This window comes from Leuciscus leuciscus (assembly GCF_965113295.1).
Source record: "Leuciscus leuciscus genome assembly, chromosome: 6".
In the NCBI taxonomy this organism is placed as follows: Eukaryota; Metazoa; Chordata; class Actinopteri; order Cypriniformes; family Leuciscidae; genus Leuciscus; species Leuciscus leuciscus.
The window spans coordinates 8,469,335-8,492,451 of NC_138730.1; the positions used below are offsets into that span (position 1 = coordinate 8,469,335).

The 23,117-nt window shown below is 38.8% G+C and overlaps 1 protein-coding gene across 1 annotated transcript; it reads left to right on the forward strand.

Moving 5' to 3' along the window:
- Positions 1 to 271: 271 nt before the first annotated feature.
- Positions 272 to 4,144, forward strand: LOC309502031 (netrin receptor UNC5B-like). The gene is made up of 4 exons (XM_082174356.1): positions 272 to 336; positions 1,270 to 1,371; positions 1,865 to 2,014; positions 3,782 to 4,144. Exons 2-4 carry the CDS (start codon positions 1,285 to 1,287, stop codon positions 3,884 to 3,886), a joined length of 342 nt encoding a protein of 113 aa, XP_082030482.1. The 5' UTR covers positions 272 to 336; positions 1,270 to 1,284; the 3' UTR covers positions 3,887 to 4,144.
- The last annotated feature ends 18,973 nt before the right edge of the window (positions 4,145 to 23,117 follow it).

Consider the following 23,117-nt stretch of genomic DNA (forward strand, 5'->3'; position numbering starts at 1 on the left):
ATTATATTTCCTTTATACTATTAAATTATTTTTAAAAGCCCTGTATTCTTTAAAAAAGATAACAAAAATTGTATTTGTTCAGGTCCTATCCCCTGACCAATCCGCTATCCTAACCTTAACCACTCGAGGTGAAAAGTCTAATCAATCGTGAGCCATGCAATGAGCTGCTTCGTGGTCTTGGCACTACCGGTCACGTCTCCCGCACGTGCAACGTTCAGCTTCTTCTTCTTCTTCTTTTTTCGGCGGTTACTGCACTGCCCGCTGTGGAGTCTGGGGCAGAAATGGCTCGAGTTTGGAAGAAACAGCAAAGCTCTCTGTAAAGGATAACGACTAACGGTAAGTAATAGTAGTGGTAATAGTAATAACTGACACTTTTATCACACATGAGGTAGGATTCTTGGAGTAACGTCACCGCATTGCGAATGCCACATTCAAGGGGCTAACTTACCACTAGCTATGCTAACGTTACTTAGCTACACCTAGCTAATAGGCCTACTGTAAATTTTTGTCTACAGAACTCTAGTCTGGCTATCACCAGACCAAGTTCAAGAATCAAATCGCCGGCAGAGAGGGCAGGGTTTACCCAGACTAGCAGAACTCTATTCTTTATTAAAATAATTACAACTCGCTATATATATCTATGGTTACAAATCTCCTAGACTTCAGACTCTTCAGAAATGTCAAAACATATGAGAAATACACGTGTGTATTTGTGGAATTATTTGGCACAAAACATGTCTTAGTGACATTGAAACTCTGGTATTCATTCAGTGGTGATCATAAGCCTAGCTGTATTTGTTCTTTATTTTGTAGTTTGACTTAAGATTTTGAAATTGTGGGAGCCGAGTATTAATAAAACAGCTCTATATTATTTCTGATACCAGTTATTGCTATTATTGTTAAAATGACCGTAGTCTCCCTGTTTCCCCCTGCTGTTCAGTAAACAGAAAATGCATTTTCGGGATATTTATTTTGTCCAATTAGGAGAGAGAATTCATGCAGGATGAAGAATAAACAAGTGAAAGTAGAAGTGATAAAATAAGAGAAACTTTATCTATCGTAGGGGGAAATCAAAATGGTACAAAGAAATTAACAGAGAAAATTGGAAGTGGAAAATTGACACTTTCTAAGAAATGTATTTCTGTTTACTAAAGAGCTGATTAGATCTAAACCTCTGTTACTGAATAAACGCTTCATCAGAATATAGAGTTTTACTTTTACAAAAAGTTCCACTGTATATTCCATCAACTGGGGTCTGTATTTATATAGTATTGGAGTGTCAAAATGACCAGACGAAAACCTGGAAAACGATGGAGAAGGACTGGTAATGAAGAAGACCCAAATAAACGACCAAGACGGGCTGCACAATTGGTGAGTAGCCTGGCATAGTTGTGTTGCAGTAAATTTGCAGCAGATAGGATATTTAATGCCTTATTTTCCTCCCTGCAGTCATCCCTCCCTGCAGCCACCAGTGTTCATGTGGAGACTGATTAGCAATATTTAGGTAACTTATGAAATGTGTTGGTCTGTGTTTAATGTTCAAAGCCACACCCAGTCCCATGTGCAGAGGAGAGAGAGATCCTGAACAGAATTAGTTCTGATTAAGAATCACAGGCCCTGTAAATAGATAGATTAGTAGATAGAATGCAGTCTACAGTTGGTCAAACCAAGCATGGCAAAATAGCTTTCTCTTATTCTTCTCTTTTTCTTTTTTTTATCTTTTGAGTTTCTTACAAGAAGGTTTCTCACCCGAAATCTGTTTCGGGTGAGAAATCTGAAAAATGTAATTTAAGCAAAATAAGACTCTAATATTGATCTAGAAAAAAAGGTGTGAACCACTGATGTGTCCTCTTGTCTGTGTCAGGAGGTAGCAGCAGCGGAACACAGCAGGGGGGGGTGCCTCCTGGAGGAACCCAAAACGCTGAACTTCAAGGGGAACACGCCCAACATCCAGGTGTCCATGCAGGATGTACCGCACTCACTCTCGGACATCAAGTCTCTCACCACCTGCCAGGTACACCTGCCTGTCTGTCTGTCTGTAATGATGTACAGTATATTTTGTCACTGAGCAGGGGTCTCATTTATAAAGCGTGCGTACGCACAAAAAAGGCCTTGAAACAGGCGTACGCCACTTTCGATGCATAAGTTGTGATTTATAAAAACAAACTTGACGAGATAATTTGCGCACCTGCCCTCAAACTCTGATGCGTACGAACGTTTTGGAGACGGCGCAGTTTGGCGACACCGATGGTGAGCTGGAGTTAAATGTCTTTTTGGTCACTTTTAGGCAGAAAATCAAAGAAAATTATACAACTACAGAAAGATAATACAAATATAATTTCACTCACCAAGCATATCACTTGAAGCAAATATCCATCCATTCTTAAATGTCCGCGTCAGCGAGTGCGCTGGGCCGTTTAGTGAAACTGACGCATAATATAGCCTGACGTAAAACCGTAAATCTTCATTATGAGTAGTAATCATAAATAGGCTACAGTGCATGTTCACAATAACAGTTTAAATAAATAAATAAATAATTTACTAAACTATATGTTTTACTTCTAATATTAAACATTTAGATTCATTCTCATTGGAGTTAAACACTTAAAATAGGCCTACATGAAATCATTACATCGCCAGACAAGTTCATTTGATCTTGGTCTGTAGAGAGAGAAATAATCTGCGAACATAGATTGAAATGCACATAATCTTAGAATAATTTCTTAATGCGCATGTGAACGCCATCAGAGTTTATCACAGGTTCGCATTAAAGTCTGTGTAGAGAGAACGGTGTCGTCTTAGCGGCCCCTAATTTAATAACTAATGAACGTTGCGACGGAAGTGAATTAATCACAACTAACTTTAGCTAGAAAAAGCTAGATAAATAGCTAGATAATACCAAGTATTATCCATTTGTCTCTGTAAAGCTGCTTTGAAACAGCCTACACTGTTAAAAGCGCTATATAAATGAAGATGACTTGACAAAAATTTAAATATTCAATAAATAGAAATATTTGTTGTGGATGCAATGCTTTTGAAAACTTTTCTTCTGGCATGCTGTGCTTTAATGTTTTAACTATAATTGCTTATCACGATAGCTGAATATTAAATGAATAGATGAATAATTGTCTGAGAAAATAGCTTCGTGCAAATAATGCACAACATGGTCTAAATCTGTTTCAATTAAAAATACGATTTAGCCCGTGGAAAAGATTGAGAAAAATAAATGTATTTTACACTATTTCATTTATTTATTTAAAAAAAAAGGCAAACTAAATTATTTTTATTAATGTGACGTGACGCACATCCATATTTCATATTGACTAATGTCTTGTAGGCTACCTACCGGTAAACATGTTAGATGATCACGTGGATGAATAATCATATGCAAATGATATGCAGATGAGGATATGCATAGTAAAACTAGGCATTGTAAGCTCCTTATATGGTTATTTCGGGGAGGAGACGCATGTGCGCACAATCTTCCGCTGACTCTGGCTGACTGGGATTTATAAAGTGAATGTTGCGCAGGTTCTGGCGTACGCACGGTTTTATAAGTCTGAATATTTTTTTGCGCACGCCATTTTTGCCTTTCGGGCGCACGTACACTTTTAGTAAGGATCCTACGCACAGTTTTATAAATGAGACCCCAGATCCTGCTAAAATATGACACAATAATCTGAGTGTAAGAAAGTGATATACAGGTTGAGACGATATAGGTTTTGTGTTGTGACAAGATGTTTTTTGATCCTTAATGATTTTTATTCTATTTTATTACCAGCACAAGGCAGCGTGGCACAAGAGAGTATTTCAACTGTTAACTCTATCGAAGACAATGAAGAACCATCTTCCAGATCAGCCTTCAGAGATCCTCCTGATGACCTAACAACTGAACTACATGGCAATGCTGAGTATGATCCATCTCAATTATTTGAGGAAGCTCTCTCTGATGTGGGGGATTGGACATATGATGATGGACATTTGTTCAATGAGGGATTTGAAGAGGGTTTGAGTGAGGACTGTGCAGAAGAGTCAAATTTCAAGGACACAACACACAAACCATTATATGACAATGCATCAATAACTGTTGCAGAGAGCCTTCTGATCATCATGGCTTACGTAAACTGTCATAAAGTAACTGATAAGGCCCTTAGTGATTTGCTTAAAATGTTTAAGTTGGTTTGTCCTGATAGTCTGAATACAGACTGCTTAAACAGTGTACAGAAGTTAAAAGACTTTTTTTTCTCACATGCTGCATCATCTCCTATTGTATTGCATAAATATTGCAGTACTTGTTTTGGGTCATTAGAAGGTGAACAATTACAATGTCTATCTTGTGGGACCAGTGTGTCAGAAGAAAGATCCTCATCCTTCATAGAGGTTCCAATTGATGCTCAAATAAGGTCATTGTTTCTCAAGCCAGGTTTTCAGGAGAAACTTAACTTTAGATTAAGCAGGAAGAAGACAGATCCTAACAACATTGAAGATATATATGATGCAGAAATTTACAAACAGCTTGTAGATGGGGGTGGTCCTCTTAGTGACCCTAAAAACATCTCACTTACTTGGAACACAGATGGGGTACCTATTTTCAAATCGTCTAAGTTTTCAGTGTGGCCTTTTTATTGTATCATCAATGAACTGAGTTTCATGGAACGCACAAAAAGAGAGAATATGATATTTGCTGGACTTTGGTATGGGGACTCAAAACCATCCATGGTTACATTCCTTAGACCACTAGGTGACACACTGAGTAAACTTGCAGATGATGGAATTCTTGTGCAACCTGCAGAGTTGACATCTGAACCTTTTGTGTGTAAAGTGCTCACCATTGCTGGAACATGCGACTTACCTGCTAAAGCATTAGTCCTTAATTCAGTGCAATACAATGGGAAATTTGGATGTCATAAATGTGAGCAGCCAGGAGAGACTGTAAAGACAGGGGAAAGGGGACATGTTCATGCATTTCCATACCAACATAGAGATCCAAAAGGCCCACTGCGCACAAATGAAAAGTTTGCTCTTGATATGAAAATCGCAAATGAGACCAAAACCCCCGTTAAAGGGGTGAAGGGTCCCTGTTGGCTTAGCAAACTTAAATGTTATAACCTTATCAAAGGCACTGCCATAGATTACATGCACTCAGTCCTTCTTGGAGTAATGCGCCTTCTGATGGTTCTGTGGTTTTCTCCAGAGTTTTCTCGTCAGCCCTTCAGCATGGCAAAAAATGCAAAGGAAATTGACAGGCGATTTCAGGATATCTCTCCTCCATCCTCCACTCGATATCCTCGATTAGTGACATCTCACAGAATGTTTTTTAAAGCATCAGAATATCGGGATATTTTGATCTTCTATGGACCTGTTGTTTTCCGTGGAATTCTTGCAACACTGTACTACAAGCACTTCCTTCTACTAAGTGAAGCCATTTTCATTTTGTTGATGGAATCCATATCAGTTGAACAGATTGATCATGGAGAGAAACTACTGTGGAACTTTTGTTCCCAAATGGCTAATCTATATGGTGAGCGGTACGAAACTGCAAATGTACACCTTCTTGTGCACCTAGCAGACAGTGTGAAGGCCCTTGGTCCATTATGGACTCATTCGTGTTTCCATTTTGAGGACAAGCATGGCTATTTGTTAAGGCTCATACATGGCACTCAAAATATACCTATGCAGATGGTCCATGCAGTCAAACTTGTGCAGTCTATTCCTGTTATTTCACAAACCATAAAACCAGGGAATGCCATAGCTGAATTTTACACACGGATGACTAAAGATGATAGTTTCTGTCAGGAAAACAATGATTTGTCTAGGACCAAACTATATGGAGCATCTAGTGAACTTCAACTGGACACAGTTCAACTCTCTACATTGGAAAGACATAGTGGTCATTGCATCAGTTCTAAAACAGTAAGGATCTTTCACAGGGCACAAGTTAAGAGAAATTATCTCACATCAAAACACTATGGGAAAGGCAATAGAAGAAACAATTTTACAGTCGTTTTTTCTAGTGATGGACAAAGAAAGTATGGACAGATTGAGTTCTTCTTTACCTCAGAACATTCATATGCCAAATGGGCCCTTGTTCATGAATTCAAAGTTGCTGGTTTTTCTTTGCTGCATGATAGTGTAACAAATGGTACATGCAGTCATGTTGTTCCCCTATTGGAAACCTCTGTTAATACAGTAGTTTCCTTGGATCATATATTGGGTAAAGTTGTTTTCAGCCAGGGTGTGTGGTGGCAAGATGAATTGCCTCTATTGTATTATCAGGGTGCTTGAATGAATTGAATTAAAACAGCATGTGCTCTATTATGTGTTACACACTCTTTTACTGCTCTATACAATAGAGTTTTGCTGTGAATTCTGTCAGCACAATGTCAACATTTAGAAAGTTCACAGCTGCGGTGTCTTTTGAGCACATCATGGCTTATGTTTTGATGGGTTACGTTTTGGAACTCAAAATTGTAATTAATGAATTGTATGGCTTGTGTCAGAAATAAACACATTTTGTAAGTTGAACATTATGTAAACCATCTCAAATTATTTGCCTGAATTGATTACTTCTTTTCTTAAATTTTGCGCTGAGATAAACTGAGATATGATTGAGCTATAATATTAAATAATGTCTCATATTGAGACTAATTTGAGCGCTTGCACTACTCTATTTTTTCTTTTTGCTGAAACACTAGAAAGAGACAACTGTAAGAGAATCTGAGAACTCAAATAGTGAGCAGTACAAGACATATTTCTCACTGAGATATAACTGAGATCAAATTGAGACATATTTGAAAGCGGCACAGTATGTCTCATTTTTCTCTTAGTTGAGATCAGGAAAAGAGACAGCTGTGAGAGAATTTAGATAACTTGCACTGTGCTCAATGTGAGACTTAATTCTCAGGAGAGACATTTGAGAAGAATGAGAAAACCACTTTGTCACATTTACATCTCCTAGATATAAATGAGCACTAATTGAGACCAAAGGAGATCTCATCTTCAATTTTGCTTTGCTATGGGATGTCTGGAAGGAAAATCATGTGCATTCACTGTTGTGCACGTTAGTGATGCGCTGGTCGTCTCATAACCCGCGGACACCGCGGGTCGGGTTGGGGCGGGGAAAGAAATTGTCACTTTATTTGCGGTGCGGGTTGGGGCAGGTCATTAAAAATAAATAAATAAATAATGTTGTGTGCAATTTCCAGCCTATATTAAATATTTGGGAATATCAATTTTCATATTTTATTAGGTTCTTTGATAAGGTTACAATACGAAGGCCGTAGCAACGTAACTTGCGTGATGTCCCCAAACCTTTGGCGTCACGTGACACGTCACGAAAGCGGCGCGCCAAGCAGCTCCCGCCGCCAGCCAAAACAAAAACGGAGACATAAAAGTGAGGATGGAAGACGGGGTGCGGGAGAAATTGAGGTCGGGAATTTACATAATTAAAAGAAAAAAAGGTCTGGCTGCTTAATCTAATGTTTGGGACCGGTTCTCAGAAATAGTTGCTGCAGGAGACAACAGCAGTATCGGCTACGTGAAGTGCAACTCGTGTGAAAAAATATACAAACACGAGAGCCACAAAACGGGCACTTCCAGCATGTCAAGACATATTTGTGGGGAGTCTAAGAAAAAGGACGACAGTGACACGTCTCAAAATATTACCGCTTTCCTCAAAAGTGAAGTACCAGCACATGTCAAGTCCGAAGTCACAGACGCTTGTGTTGAATTGTGCTGTCGAGATCTGCGGCCCTTCGGCATAGGATCTGGAGACGGATTTCATGCCGTAGCCCAGTGTCTAGTTAACATTGGTTCACGTTACAAACGTGTGGATGCCAGCAGAGTACCCCCTCACAGGCAAACTGCTGACAGAGCCAAAGCGACCGCGCAAGAAAAAAAAGAAATCCTCTCAAAGAAGATAAATAAAGCTCTGGATTGTGGCATAGCTATTACCACTGACATGTGGACTGATGAGTTCAACAAACGAGCATACACGGCGTTTACTGGTCACTTCATTAATGACGACTGGAAATTGGAGAGCCGTGTCATAAGCACAGCTGAATTTGACAACATCCACTTCATCAAGGACCAAAAGGTTTTTTTTGTACAGAAATTCATGCCATGTTCTTGGCACAAAACTTAACATTTAATGTTATACACAAGCTTTAATCACTGATGTTCAGGAAAAACATTGGTGTAAACATGCAGCGAACAAATAAAGTTGTTTGAAATGTATGAGGCTGTTGGACGTACGTCATTCAGAAATAACAAAGAGTTTATGGCCTTCTACAAAATTAAAAAATACAGTTTTCTGACTTCTGCACAAGTCTCTACCCAGTCAGCAGTTAATACGTTTACACTATATTGTCCAGATGAGTAAAATAGAGATGATATAACAAATACTGTGCTTTATAGTGTGTAAAGGCTGCTCATAGGATCTCCAGAATCAATAACCTCCTGCATGACATACTGCATGAATGTTCTTTGCAAATAGCACATCAAGCTACCCATTAGATTATGAAAATCCTTAACTGAAATGGCATAGGTAACATATGCATGTGTAACAGACAAATAATCGTATATCGCAGAATCAGAAACTAATGATTTTAGAGTCCAGACATATTTTTTTAGTGTTATGTAATTCTCAACAGCAGTTATCCAGTTGACTGGTGGAGACAGCCCACTCTGTCTCTCTTAGTCCGCAAAATGAACTTGGAGATTACCATCACCACAAGGACTGCGCTGCGGTGGCAGGATGTTCTCAAACTCTTGAATGACTTCCTGTGTCACTTGGAATCCACAATCAAGGCCATTCAGAAGTAAAACACCATGAGGCAACTCATTACAAATTTTTATATTAAAAACTATAAAGGCTTAGGTTAAAAAAAGCTCATTATTTAAGTAAGTTCCCCAGCTGTAATAAATTATAACCCAACACCTACATTTTTAATAGTTTTGAATTTGATGACAAATCAGCCAAATTTTGACTGCGAGGCCCTCATCTGTTGGCAAATATGGCCTCATTATATTTGCTTCAACTACAAAGACACTGAATCAGAAAAATCCACCTTTTTGCTTTGTACATTTGGGGTTTGTTGTGGAATTGTGTAAATTTAATCAAGTGAAAATTAAATCTGATTTTTACTGAACATGGTCACACATTGCATGGATTAAATACGAACCTTTAGGGCAGGTGATACATTGCTTCTGGTTTACCAGAATGACAACGAGACTGACGAACAGTTCGGATGGTGTGGTTATTCCAAAGTTCTCTGTACTCATCAAGGTCCTTCTGCAAGATGCTCAAGAAGACATACTGTAGAAGGCACTTATGCTCATGGCTGCCATTGAAAAGGTGCCTCTCTCTCAGGTCACTGAAGAGCTCAATCCAGAACTGGAGCGGAGATCAGCGAGTGGCTGCGTCCGAAACCGCATCGTCACTGAGTAGGTTCTTAATTTCAATAAGTACTTACTTAACGAGCGCTAAAAGAGTAGGTACTTTATAGCTTGATCATGTTGTTTTTATCATGTGACCTACGACGTTATCACAAGCGCAACAACTTAAAAGATATGAGCGACAGGTTTGATTCATCCATCTGTAAATATCTTGATATTGACGAAACTTGCTCATTTTGTGGTAGAAACAGCTGCCCATTTATCTTGTGATTGTATAACCACTCAATTTTCATGCTCACCTGTGTGCTACGATTACCGGAGGAGGACCCCGAATGAGAGTGAGACAAGGTGTGTAGCCAGTAATTCATGCTTTAGTGTAAACGTGAAATCCTGTTACATCCAATAATTCATTTACCAGTCATAAAGATCGTAACTATTATTTTTATTTTGTGACGTTGCAAAAGGGATAATCTAGATTATTTGTCCAATTTTATGATACTGAATTTGCTTGGTGAGTCCAGTCACAGATTTACGATTAGCTGGTTATATTTTCTTCACCATGAAAGTGTGGCCAGGCTGTCATATTACTATTAAATTGATAACTATTTGGTATACAATTATTTTACATTGTTATTGGTAGTAGTCATGCAAGTTTTTAAACATTGCAATTAAAGGGATTGTGATAGAGTGGGACACTCTGAAGGGGATAATACTGGTCTGACAGTTTCCTTTGACAGGGCTCCGGTCAGAGAGAAGGGCACGGAGAAATTATTCCAGCAAACTTTATTATTGAAGTTTGGGTACAGGCATTGGTGTACAAATAGGTATATGTGGGTGTGTGTGTGTGGTCTATAAAAGAAACAAAGAATAAAATAATATTAATCACAATGTACAAAAGTATACAGTAATATCCAATACAATAATAAACATTGAATCAGAATACTAAAATATATTAATTTGGTCAAATAACCTGAAAAGAGTCATAAATAACTAATATACAGGCATACAAAGGGTTAATGGGGCAAAGTAGAGATACTAAATGGATTTGGTGGTCTTCGCTTCCCTCTAGTGGAAGCGGGCGCAACTGCACCCCATTCGCCCAGCACGTGAGGGGCGCATGGCCAGGGAGTGCCGAACTACACTCTAGGTGCGTCTGACCGCGACACAGAGGCTAAACACGATTTAGCAGTAGGACTAAAGGGCATAAGAACTGAAATATAGCACTCGAGAATACAGCTTAAGGCTGAAATAATGTCAAGGAAACAATCTCCAGTCTAACACGGCTTATAACAGTCACGTGATACCTATTAACTAAAGAAATACACACGAAAATATCAAAACCATGCGTATAATATACTTAACAGGAAAACAGGTTAAAGTAGACAACATCTGAACAAGTCCGATGGCAATATTTGCATCTTAGTGTAGGACGAAACTTACTTTCGCTTAGGTTACGCACACGAGAGCCACCATCCCACAGAATGCGGAGTCGGGAATGAGGATGTGATGCGCTCGGAAAGGAAATGACATCACTACAGTTTCAAAATAAAACGACAGAAAATAAAAGACTTTCCGACAGGGATACTTCACCTCTGGAAAGATGAATGTGTATTTAAATTGGGTCATTTATGAAGTAGAAATGTGAAATTATTTTTTTATTTGGAGCCTTCTAGACTGAGAAAAGCCAGAAAATTAATTTTTGGCTCATGTGGATGAAAGACAACAACTCCCAGAATGCACTTGCTTCGCTGCCCTACGAGGCCTTCAAACTATCTTATTTTATGGTCAGCAGAAGACAGACATTCATACACGTTTGAAACAACTTGAGGGTGTGTAAGTGACAGTTTTCAGTTTTAAGTGAACAATTCCTTTACTATTCCAATCAGAACAAAGTGAGATTGAGCAAACAGACTTACATTTTCATTTTGAATGCTGCACATACATCCCGAAGGGATGCTTCTCCCTGCTCCTTTAGGATCCGCATTACCCTCTCTGCAGCATTGTACACTGAATTCCATCGTGTGTGGTTGGGCTGAATGAACTGCAGCTTACATTCTCCTTGCACAATCTCAGCACTGATGGCAGACCAGCTGGTTTTATTGTATAATGCCTGGCATTTCGCAAATGTTGAATGGGATAGCTTCTGCTTCCACAAGCATCCACAGTAGCCACCAAATTAAGAAGATGCAACGCTGATGCTTGGGCTTGATACTCCAACCCACTGTTAGTGTTGTTTAAAATGGAACAGGTGTCCTGAACTTCAAATCCTTCTGCATCATTCTCACACTCCAGTGTCACTGCCTCAGCAGAGTCATCACCAATTAACTCTTGCTGACTCTGTTCACCATACACTTTAAAGGCTTTGATCAAATTTGATCCACTATCAGTTGTCGTTCTGACAATTTTTTCTGAGATGCCATATTCCAAGTGGATGTCATCCAAGGTCCCTGCGAGCAAATCAAATGTATGTGAACCTTTCAAGCGTCTGAAGGCAATGGAAGCAGACCTTCTTTCCAGAGTAGGTTCATCAAGCCAGTGTGCTGTTACACCGATGTAACTGCGTTGTCGTGCTGTCCAACAGTCAGTAGTGGGACCTATATAACTGACTTTTGCCATCTCAGCAATTATGTTTTTCTTTATCTTTGCGGCTGCTTCCTCGATTCTCAGCTACACAGTTGGTCTGGACATAACTGTACAGCTAGGTTGCTTTGTACAGATTAGATTTTTGAATGTAGGAAGTTCAACTATGGTAAAGGGCTGAAGGCTTTCACAGACAAACTCAACTACAAGTCAATTGTGGACTGAGTAACCTGCCTGCAGGACACAGAGAAGTCTTTAATCTTCATCTGTTTCAAAGCTGAATCACACCTCTGTTCTTTCTTTTCAAGATGCATTCATTGTACTGCTTTAATTTCAATGGATGTTTTCTCTGTAAAAAGAATACACTTCAGAATTGAGTAACTCACAATTTTCACCACTGATCATTTTTGTTTGCAATTAAAAAAATAAACTTGATTTAAATATAAATCTGATGTTTTATGAAAGTTATTTGCTATACATGGGCTAAGATTTTAAATCAACATGTGAGAACACGTTACATTAAAATATCCACTTCAATAAGTCAACAGAAAGCAGGTTAATGCGTTTACATGCTAAACGAAATTGATGTAAGGGACAACAATCTAGCAGTGATGATAGGTTAATGCCTAATGCACTTTGAAGCCTGGTAAACAAACAAACTAAATTAAGTGTGTAGTGGCGATCGTACCACAAAAAAAAAAAAACACTTGAGGGAATTTGAAGTCGTCTCCAACGCGTAATGGTGCAAGAAATCAGGTCTGCCATGGCATTCGATTAACACTTTATTTTATGCAGAGTAGAATTACTTACAAATACTGCTGCTTGCATTGCTGATGTAAATTGAGCTTGTACGTATGCAAGCAACAGTAAACATGATGCTAATAGCTGGCCATGACAAAATCCATCACGAACATCCACACATGCACGCATGCACGGTTGAAAAACTGTGTGGCTTCCCCAGATCGTAATTCCCTGTCGCTATTCACCTGTGATTTCCTCATGTAGCCTCCACAACCACTGTGATGCCCTGTCCTGTCTATGCCCCCTGGTGTGCAGGTGGAAGAGCGTCACCCCCATGCAACTTACCACCAACAAAAAACATAACACATATCAAAATTGGCTACAACAAAGTGTTTCCAGCAGATGGCACCGCAAGCTCGTGCAGCGCTAACAGAATACATACCATTTGTGCGTGTATTAGAAAATGTAACATTCTGCAGTTTATTTTTAGTAATTGTTTAAGGCAATTTCATGATTTCAGTCATCATACAGTAACCAGCAACAACCCCTTTATAAAGCACGCGTGCCTCTTACTCTAGGCTGGTCGTTATCATGGGTGCTATGATCGCGTCATCAAAAACACCATTGTCCGGTAAAATTTATTCGATCTTTTCACAGTGCTTTTTTAGCTATTTTTGGCAGAATAATTTCGGTTGTCAAACATTCACACTCATGATAAACCCATACATGAACAAACTTGTGCACTATATGCACATTTTATTATACAATTTAACAAGATATACTGTATGATACTTGACAGATATTCGAAACTTACCTCAATGTGTTTTTTCAAATTAGAGGAAGAACTCTTGAATGCCGAGATTTCAACTGGCTTAGGCAAGCAAAGTTGACATGACATAATCACACAATTGATCGTCTTCTTCGTCTTAACTTCAAAAAGCTCTTTCAGGTATGGCCAAGGATGCTGAAGTGCTGTATTTGAGCTGTTGCATGTTGACGCATCCACCACCACACTTCCTCCCTCCTCTTCCTCCATGATTAAAATAAATTGGTGCCAGGTGTCTTGAAGTCTGTTTAATGCTGGTTTGATGCAAAGTTTTCTGCGCGCGATTTGATTTGACGGGAATCAATCACGCATGGAGTCACATGACTTATTATGAAAATAAATATATAATGTAGGGAAAATAGCGCAGTAAAAGTACCGATACAGCACTTAAAATGTACTCAAGTAAAATTACAATGTTTTTAAACTATTTAATAAAGTACAATTCCTGAGAAAAACTACTCAATTACAGTAACGAGAGTATTTGTAATTCGTTACTTTACACCACTGTGTATTAGCTTGTTAAGTTTAGATTTTTGCAGTTGAACATGATTATCTGTCACTTCTGTAATAATGAGAGCAGTACAATCTTGAGTTTTGTGCAGCATGTGAAATTGCATAGAAATGTGCCTAAATCAGGATTTAGATGTGGTGTAGTTTTCTTCATTGAAGTCCCACATTTACAGACGTCACTGGGAACATCACCGGTCTGCTAAAGAGCATCAGGCACAGATGTGTGATAAAACATTTAAATGCCATGTAGACTTTTGTGAAGCTCAATGTGGGACCCTATCACAGTTTTTGTCTCATTTGAAGAGCCAAATTCAGTCAGGTCTGGAGATCCGGTGCCCATTTGGTTGCAACAGGTCATTTAAGGTGAGATCTACATTTGCATCACATGTATCACGGACACATAAAATGTGCTCTGTAAACCATCTGATAGAGCCCACTGAGCAAAGACACGTAGTCATTCTAACGTCTTTGTCGAACGTTCAGAACAGGACGTCACTAGGATTGGAAGACAGGGGGAGGCTTAGCCCCCAGGGTATTTGTAACTTGTGTTTGCAAAATCTTTGCACTCACATCTAGAGCTACACTTATATCAACAACCAGTCAAGAAACCAAGATGTTAACAAGTAAAACGTGACAGACATATCCTCTTCTTCCATTTCTACTCTGTTAAAGAAAAGTTACTGTAATGTTAGCTTTTAGACACATCAAAGCTACATGGGGGAATCTACTTAGGCCAGACTTTGCTCCTGATGAGTTATTCTATAAGCAATGAGGTAAAATGCTATCTATCTGATCATGTAAATGTATGATAAAGTAATAGCATACTATATCTAATTCCTCTCTATATAAGATAAGTTGTCCACAGAATGCTATTTAATTACACTAATTACTGTAACTGCGCTATGGATTGGTTCAATCAGAATGTAATTTCGCTGTGTAGTTTGGCTTGCATACAGTTTAACCCAAGAACCAGAATTTTAAGGTCATAGTGAAATTTGACAAAACAGGTTTGAGCGTTGACAGAGTATACTGTCCAATGACAGAGAGACACTCAAAAAGGGAAGGTAATGCCTCAAGAATGGCATTAATGGATCGCAGCTGGCACGCCCAGTGAGTGTTTGAAAGTTGTACGAGCTCAACTGCTGTCAATCCAAGCCTGGAGTGAGCCTCTATGAACTTATGATGATTTACTAGAAAAAAGAATACACACTCTCCAACAAGCTGAAAAGCTCCACAGCCTCTGAAACAGCCCTGCAAGTATGGCACAACACTAGGTTTAGCTCATGGGCATAACGATGCACATAGATAGCCTCAGGATGGAACTTTCTAAAATATGCTTGCATACCTCCAGTGGACCCACTCATCAGAGTCCTGCAACGGGTCGGGTACTCGCATAAAAGTGGCTAAAACGGGTGGATTGTGACATTCCTAAAATTCACGGGCAGGGATGCGGGCGGATAATGAACTCCTTGCAGGTGGGTAGCGGATGAAAAATATGTGCAATATTTGTATGTCTAAATTACCATTACACATACGCAAATATGTGTTTTAGTCAGGCCATCCTTAAAAATATTCTTGTTTGCCGTAACCCGACCGACCCTGTCAATTTAGGACTGACCCAATAAATTTTTTTCTCCCCTTTTAGTCCGACCAAGTTGCGACATTAAATTTCTCTGTACTGTAGGCTAATAGGCCTATGTGTTGTAGCCCAGTCATTAAAAAATTATTTAGTTTCAGATTCATGTTTAAATAAAATAATATACTTTAAAAAAAATTTCATGTTGATTATATTAAAAGTGAAAAACATGAATAAGATAAGATGATCCCGAATATCGTGAGACAAATGGAGTGGGCAGACATGATTTTGATCACTTCATTAAGTTTGTTTTTGTAGAAAACCTTTCTTTAAAGTGAATTTCGTTTTGTATTAATTGTATCTTAATTTTAATCAATCTTTCATCATTTAATAAATGAATTTAATAAATAATAAGTAAATATAGCAGGCAGGCACTATAATCAGGACACGGAGGCGACCGCGCGTGAACTGATCGTCTCTTAAATGAACCGAAACTCATCGTATAAGCTACTTGCCTCACAGACCTGAGAAATAGAAAGCATGAAATGTGTACTTTTAAACAAAACAATTCAAAACGAAAGAAAACAGACTGCTCTCTGCTTATAATCCGTATGAAATGTGCATTTCTCTCTGGCGCGTTCACTACTGCGAAGATCGCGAGTCAGCATCGTCATCTTTGACACAGGAAACACTTGTTTATTAATAAACAATTGAAATGTCTCCTTGATATATTTGACATATTAATAATCATTATTTTTCCCAGTTCTTTGTGACAGCTTTTAGGTGCATTATTGGCAGCGCACCCTTACATGTTACATGAACACCTCACCTGTGTGGTTTATCGCGGGCACGGGTCGGGTAACGGGCCAAATATTAACGGGTCTGGGCGGGTGCGGATTTAATTTTGATATTATCACGGGTGACGGGTCGGATCTGGTGCTGAACTTTGCGGGTACGGGCGGGTCTCCAAAAATGGACCCGTGCAGGACTCTGCCACTCATAACAGCTGTGCCATCATATGCTTGTGCTACACACTTAAGTTCTGCTACACCATTCTTCTGGATCTGCTGCCGCAGCTCGTTAGCAATGGACCGGGCATCAGATGACTTTATCTCTGTAAATGCTAAGAAACGTTCCTTCACTTACCCCTCTGACACCCAGAGGAGATGCCAGAGGAGAACTGGCCCCCGACTGAGCCTGGGTTCTCCCAAGGTTTTTTTTCTCCATTAAGGCACCTGATGGAGTTTTAGGACACCATTAGGTCACTTGATGGAGTTTTTCGGTTCCTTGCCACTGTTGCCTTTGGCTTGCTCAGTTGGGGATATTTTGGGGATATTTAATTTAATTTTATCAATCAATAAATTCCTCTTGAAACAAACTTTGTTGTATTATTTTAATTTAATACTGTGAAGCTGCTTTGATGCAATCTGTATTGTGAAAAGCGCTATACAAATAAACTTGACTTGACTTGACTTGACTTGACTTGACTTGACACGTACCTAACACAAACAGCCAGCTGTTCTGACCGTGCATCTCTTGCCTCATCTGCCATAATGGCATAGATTTTGAATTTTGTCATCTCAGATACAATGACATTGGTCACTTCTTGAGCACAGCAATCTATAATCTCGTTCTGAGATGTTGGTGAGTTATAGGTAGCATTTGATGGAGGTTTATATTTTTTAATGAACGGATCAAACTCCTTTAAAAGCTTCATAAAAGCAAGAAAGTTGCCTCTGTTTGGTTCGTCTTCGCCTTCTTTATTACCACGAAAGGGGATTCCCTGTCTCCCTAACATGGAAGTGACTGCAACAATTCGCCTTAGATACTCTCTTCTCTCTGCTATCTCACTTGCATTTGCAGATGCTATCATCTGTGCAACATCTCCGTCGGCTAGTTGCCTGGTAGCTTTTCCATGCAACAACACTATCCTTATGTGTGCGTGCCATCTCATGCTTGCCAAATATAAACAAGGCTTTCTTCCAGTTCTTGCAACCACTACTGACCAAAGCATCATGTTTTATGTTTTTGCCAAACACTCGACATGGGAAGCAGAAAGCTGCATTACAGTTGATTGAATATTCCAACCAGTTGTGCTTTTCAAACCAGCTGTGGTGAAATGACCTGTTCTGTGTACCAAAGCTATCTTGTGGGTAGCTCTTCAGCTTCACCTGTCGGGGCCCTGTATCTTTGTTACCTAAATCAAGCACATTACTGGAAGAAGTTGCTGCAGTTGCTTCTTCATTTTTCTTCTTTTGGTCTGTTTGCTCCTCTCTCCCTGGATCAGTTTGGTCTCCCTCTCTCTCTATTATTTGCTCAAGCTCCTCTGTCTCTGGACCTGCTCGCTCATCCTGCCTCAAGCAGCTTGCCTGTTGACCCTTTTCCTCCTCAGCCTCTCCTTCTGTCTTATCCTTTAAGATAAAAAACCCCCCTGATGCTAATTTCATGACTTCGATATGCAAATTGGTCACATAAAACAACATCCAAAATGTCCAAAAACAGACAAACAGAGGCCAGACAGCTAAAAAGTTGGTAAGTTAAACAAATATGACAAATAGCAGTACAAGACAAAGAAAAAAATAGGCATCACTGCATTCTTTATCATGTAAGCTATTGATACGGATCCTATTTAAAATGGCTACTGTCTAAATACAATAACCTAATGGCGGAAGGAATAAAAGATTTGGAGTAATGATTACTGTATATATGTACTGTATGTAGGATTGCTTTCATTTTAGTTTCACATGTGTATCTGTGGGCATTTGCTCATCTTTAGCCTACATTTAGGTAACATCTACGTATTTATTTAATTTATCACAGCCAATGAATGCAGAAAGTTAAATTGGTATAGCTAGCATATATAATAAATATAATGAAATAATTTAGTTTAGGCGATGCATAGTGTCTAGACCTGCCAACAAATGCTTATTGTTTGAAGAAAACAAAACAATCCTTAGACCTATAGACCATTACTGACCTCAGTCACACCGGCTCCCTCAGAATCAACTGGCCTGCCAATCTCCTGCGGCTGCTTCTCTTTCTCTCTGCTAAAATATCTTCGAATATACATCTCATCTGCTCAATGAATTGAAGGATACAACGGTAATAGCATTAACAGGGACCCTATGACATTTAGTTTTCAGTGACAACAACATTCTATGGGGATTGATATTGTTTTAGAATATGCCTATTATAGAGATAGGTTATATTATTGGCAAAGAATAAAGAGTTGTGATTAGCTTGCTAAGTTAACCATTTCTTGTATTTTGCTTGTTCACTCTAGCTAGACTACAGTTTTCCATAGCAAACCAAAATATCCCCTTTCCTTTACCTCGAAAACGTAGCTAAAGGTAAGCAGGTAATTAAAAACAACTTACAATTTCACTCTGTATCACGACACTTACCAATCTACCTTTCACCATTAGCGTGTGTATCGGTGTGTGTGGGCAGGAGGGTGCATAGCGAGTTCAGACCAACTAGAGTAACGACGAGACGAGATGAATCCTCCAGTTACTTGCAGCGCTCCGGTCTGCAACGCTCTGAAAGCTGCCACACAGTTCACACCAATGCAACGAGATGGTGCAGTGCATCATCTTGATAGCACAACGACTCTTTGTACTTCTGTCCAACTTCCGAATTTTCGGCTATTTTTTGTAGCTGGATATATATTATTTGTTGCGTCTAAATATGAATGAGGATACGGTTATTGATAAATCGAATTGTTATTGTTGTTCTTATTATCATTTAGGGGGGCTTAGGAACATTTTGGGGTAGCTTCAGCCCCCCTAAAATAGGCCTAATGACGTCCCTGGTTCAGAAGACGTCCACTGAGGAGCCAGAATGAAAGTTTTTGCGACGTCTTTTTTAGACGTCTTTTTAATGTTCACTTTTGACGTCCAAGTGACATAAAAAATGAACATTCAAAAGACGTCCAGTGAAGAGCCAGCATGAACGTTTTTGCGACGTCTTTTTAGACGTCTTTTTAACGTTAACTATGGACGTCCAATTGACATAAAAAGTGAACGTTCATAAGACGTCCACTGAGGAGCCAGAATGAAAGTTTTTGCTACGTCTTTTTTAGACATCTTTTTAATGTTCACTATTGACGTACATAGTGAACATTCATTAGACGTCTTTTTTAAACGTCTTTTAAATGTTGCTATTGACGTCCAAGAGACATCTTTACAGGGTTCTTAATGAACGTTTTTAAGACGTCATTTCAACATCACTTACAGATGTCTAAAGGACATTCATACAAGTTTTTATGACACATTTCTTGAACTGATTTCAGATGTCACAAATCAACTGTATTATTTTAATTTTTAATGAGGCCAGAGTTCAGTTCTGTCTTACTATTAGCTTTATTAAACCATGTTTTGGTCATCAAACCTTCATCAGGTTCAAAGGTTGGATGACCACATAGTATTCAATAAAACTCACTCTAGTCATAGTAAAAGCAGTGTGCAGAACTACTGCTTTAAAATTGTAAATAATTAGCTATCCTCGCACCTGTCTAAGATATGCAAATACATTTTAGTAGCCTTATTGGAAATAAGTGACATCTGATCTATTAAAAAGGACAAAAAAATATATAATAGTTTGAAATGACAATATTTTTTTTCCATCTTTAATGGTTTTCAGCAAAATATGAACAGGCTGATTAAATAAAACAAATCTATGGTTACAGTGAACTGGCAAGTGAACAAAAAACAATATAAAGTCCCCTAAACTACACACATACAGTACTCATGCAAAATTCCTACACCCCTGTATGCCCTCCACCTCCCTTCCTTCCCGGCGCATGTTTGAGGTGTTCTGCTGCATGAAGCTTGATTGTAGCCTCTGTAGCTTCTTTGTCCCATTTCAAGACTGCAACTGCAAGAGTTGAACAAAAACAAAAAATATATAAATATGTAAAGAAAATGCTGTGTGCCTTTAATTGCTTCAAAGGTTTTAGTTGTTTCCAGAGGCAGTTTCTGCTTCTACCTCTTCCCCTTCATATTAAATTTTGCCATCAGCCAGTTGGTAAAGAGCCTGAGGAAACAAATTCACCATTTAGAAATGACATGTGTGTGGTAATCTACAGGAACTGTAGCATGGGTGAGAGTGCCAAGAGTAGACTAAAGAGATGTGGTTCTGTTTAATCGATTCCAGAAAACAACACAGAGAGGTGACCATTTGATAGCTCCAATGACATACTTTCCCTGTCCCTGCACCTGTCGAATCCCCTCCTCTTTACCTTCCACGTCAAGTTTCTATGCGGTCTCATGGTTGCATTTCAGATAATTAAATAGCATTTAATCTCCTCCATCGTCTCCATCTGCTCCATATGGATGACATATGGCTCCGGATGACAGAGGAGGCTTGCTTAGATTTTTTTTTAGCAATTTGCCCTTTTATGAAATATAAAAAAGGCAGTCAATGCAGTTTTCTGGAACTCTTCCTATTTTTCCACAGCTTTCTTGTTTCAGACAGTGGTCTGGTGAATAAAGTGTATAGTTGGTCCCGTTCATTACAATAAACCACATTTGGTTTAGATATGTCACATCCTCTGTCGACCGGCAAACTGTGACAAGAAATGTTACGTGTTTTGTGTTATGCATGTTACATGTTCCTATATGTAGGGATCCTGTTAAAAATACCTGTCAAGAATTTTGTGGACACAATCCCTTATATCTTTCCCTCCAATTCTGGTAAGTTGCAACACTTTTAAAGAGAGGGGGTAACATTCCTGTCATGTTAGAAAAACAATAGTCTATAACAAATTTCACTGATATACCACAGAATAATATTTATAAATAAAACATAGCATAAAATTACATCACTTCTAGATTGTGCATACCAGGGACTCAAAGGCTCTCTCTCAGCTTGAATGTTAAAACTGATAAGACTTAAAAAGAAGTAAAAATTATCAACTTTAGTTATGATGCAATGCTGGCCCGATTGTGCAAGTGACAATTCTGTCATGTCCCTACTCCTAAACGCGAGAGTGTAGTTTTGACGCTTGCCTTGTCCAACCCATTTTGAGTTTTACAATTATTGATTTGATTTTATAATATGTGTGGATTAATTTAGGCTACTCATACAATCTACATGCTAAAGTGAATCAATGTTTGCGGGGGAATTTCCCGAATTATAAGTGGTAGACCTGCGGGAATTATTAAAATACTTATTGAAGTATTTATTATTTATTTTAATAGTTCAAAAAGTCAAAAGACAAGGAAATATTGTTGCGCTCAGATGAAGGCTAGTTGTGAGTCCAGGTGCGTGAAAACCAATGAAATATTGAAGAGACTGTAGATGGTTCGCACTCTGAAAAAATAGACAAAGTCTTTAACAAAAACAATCAATTATTTTAATAGAGCAAGGGCAGACGTTTCAGCCATCCAGCTATTCTCAATGCTCATAATGAATCAACACCAGACATGCAGTCAATTAATACCCGATAAGTAATCAGGAAACAAGTAGCAGGTGCAAAGGGAGGGGCTTCAGCCCAGACCCAGAGAACAAATAGGAACACAATTCTTTTAATAGAAAAGTTAACAATATTTATCTCTAAAAAAGAATAAAAGCATTTACAGAAAACATGAATAGTTTATCTCTTCATTCATCCCTTTCGGGAAAAGACTGTTGAGTTCAAAAATCCAAAAAGATTCTCTCTGCAGCAGTTTATTATCTACATCACCACCTCTCCTTTTAGGCAAAACTCTTTCAATGCCCAGAAATTTCAGGTCAGAAATTGCATGCTTAGCTAGTTGAAAATGTTGGGAAACAGACGAAGTTGCATCACATCTCCTGATTGCACTCAAATGTTCCAAAATTCTCGTTCGTAAAGCCCTGATAGTTTTGCCTACATACAACAATGGGCAAGGGCAGATCAAAATATATACCACGTGAGTAGATTTACATGTAATCAATTGCTTGATTTTATATATCTTACGTGTGTGCGGATGTGTGAAAGATTGGAGTTTAAGGTAATGTGAACAGGAAGTGCAACTTTTGCATGGAAAATTACCCTGGGCATTAGAAAGAGTACCAGAAGGAGGCGTGGCAATATCAGCATGGTAGGGATGGGGAAATGAAGCCTCATGAATCACTGAGGCTTTCCCCTGACTGGAAAAGATTCAAAGCTAGTGTCGAGAACAGCGCCGAGAGCAGCGCCATCTGGTGGTTATTTAAAATAAAGCAGCCAGAAGCCTGTGTTAGAAGCTCTGGCAGATGAAGCAACCACAACACACTCCATAGTTTCAATGTTATGTGTAATAAAAGCCTTACATGTTTGTGTTTGATTTGTTCATTAAATAAATTATTTTACCCATTAAAGTGTGACAATTAAAATATAAAATGAGCTTATATGATTCAATAAGATCTAATGTAGGCTCTCTATATCTCTCTCTCTCTCTCTCTCTCTCTCTCTCTCTCTCTCCACACACACACACACACACACACACACACACACACACACACACACACACACAATGAATAAGG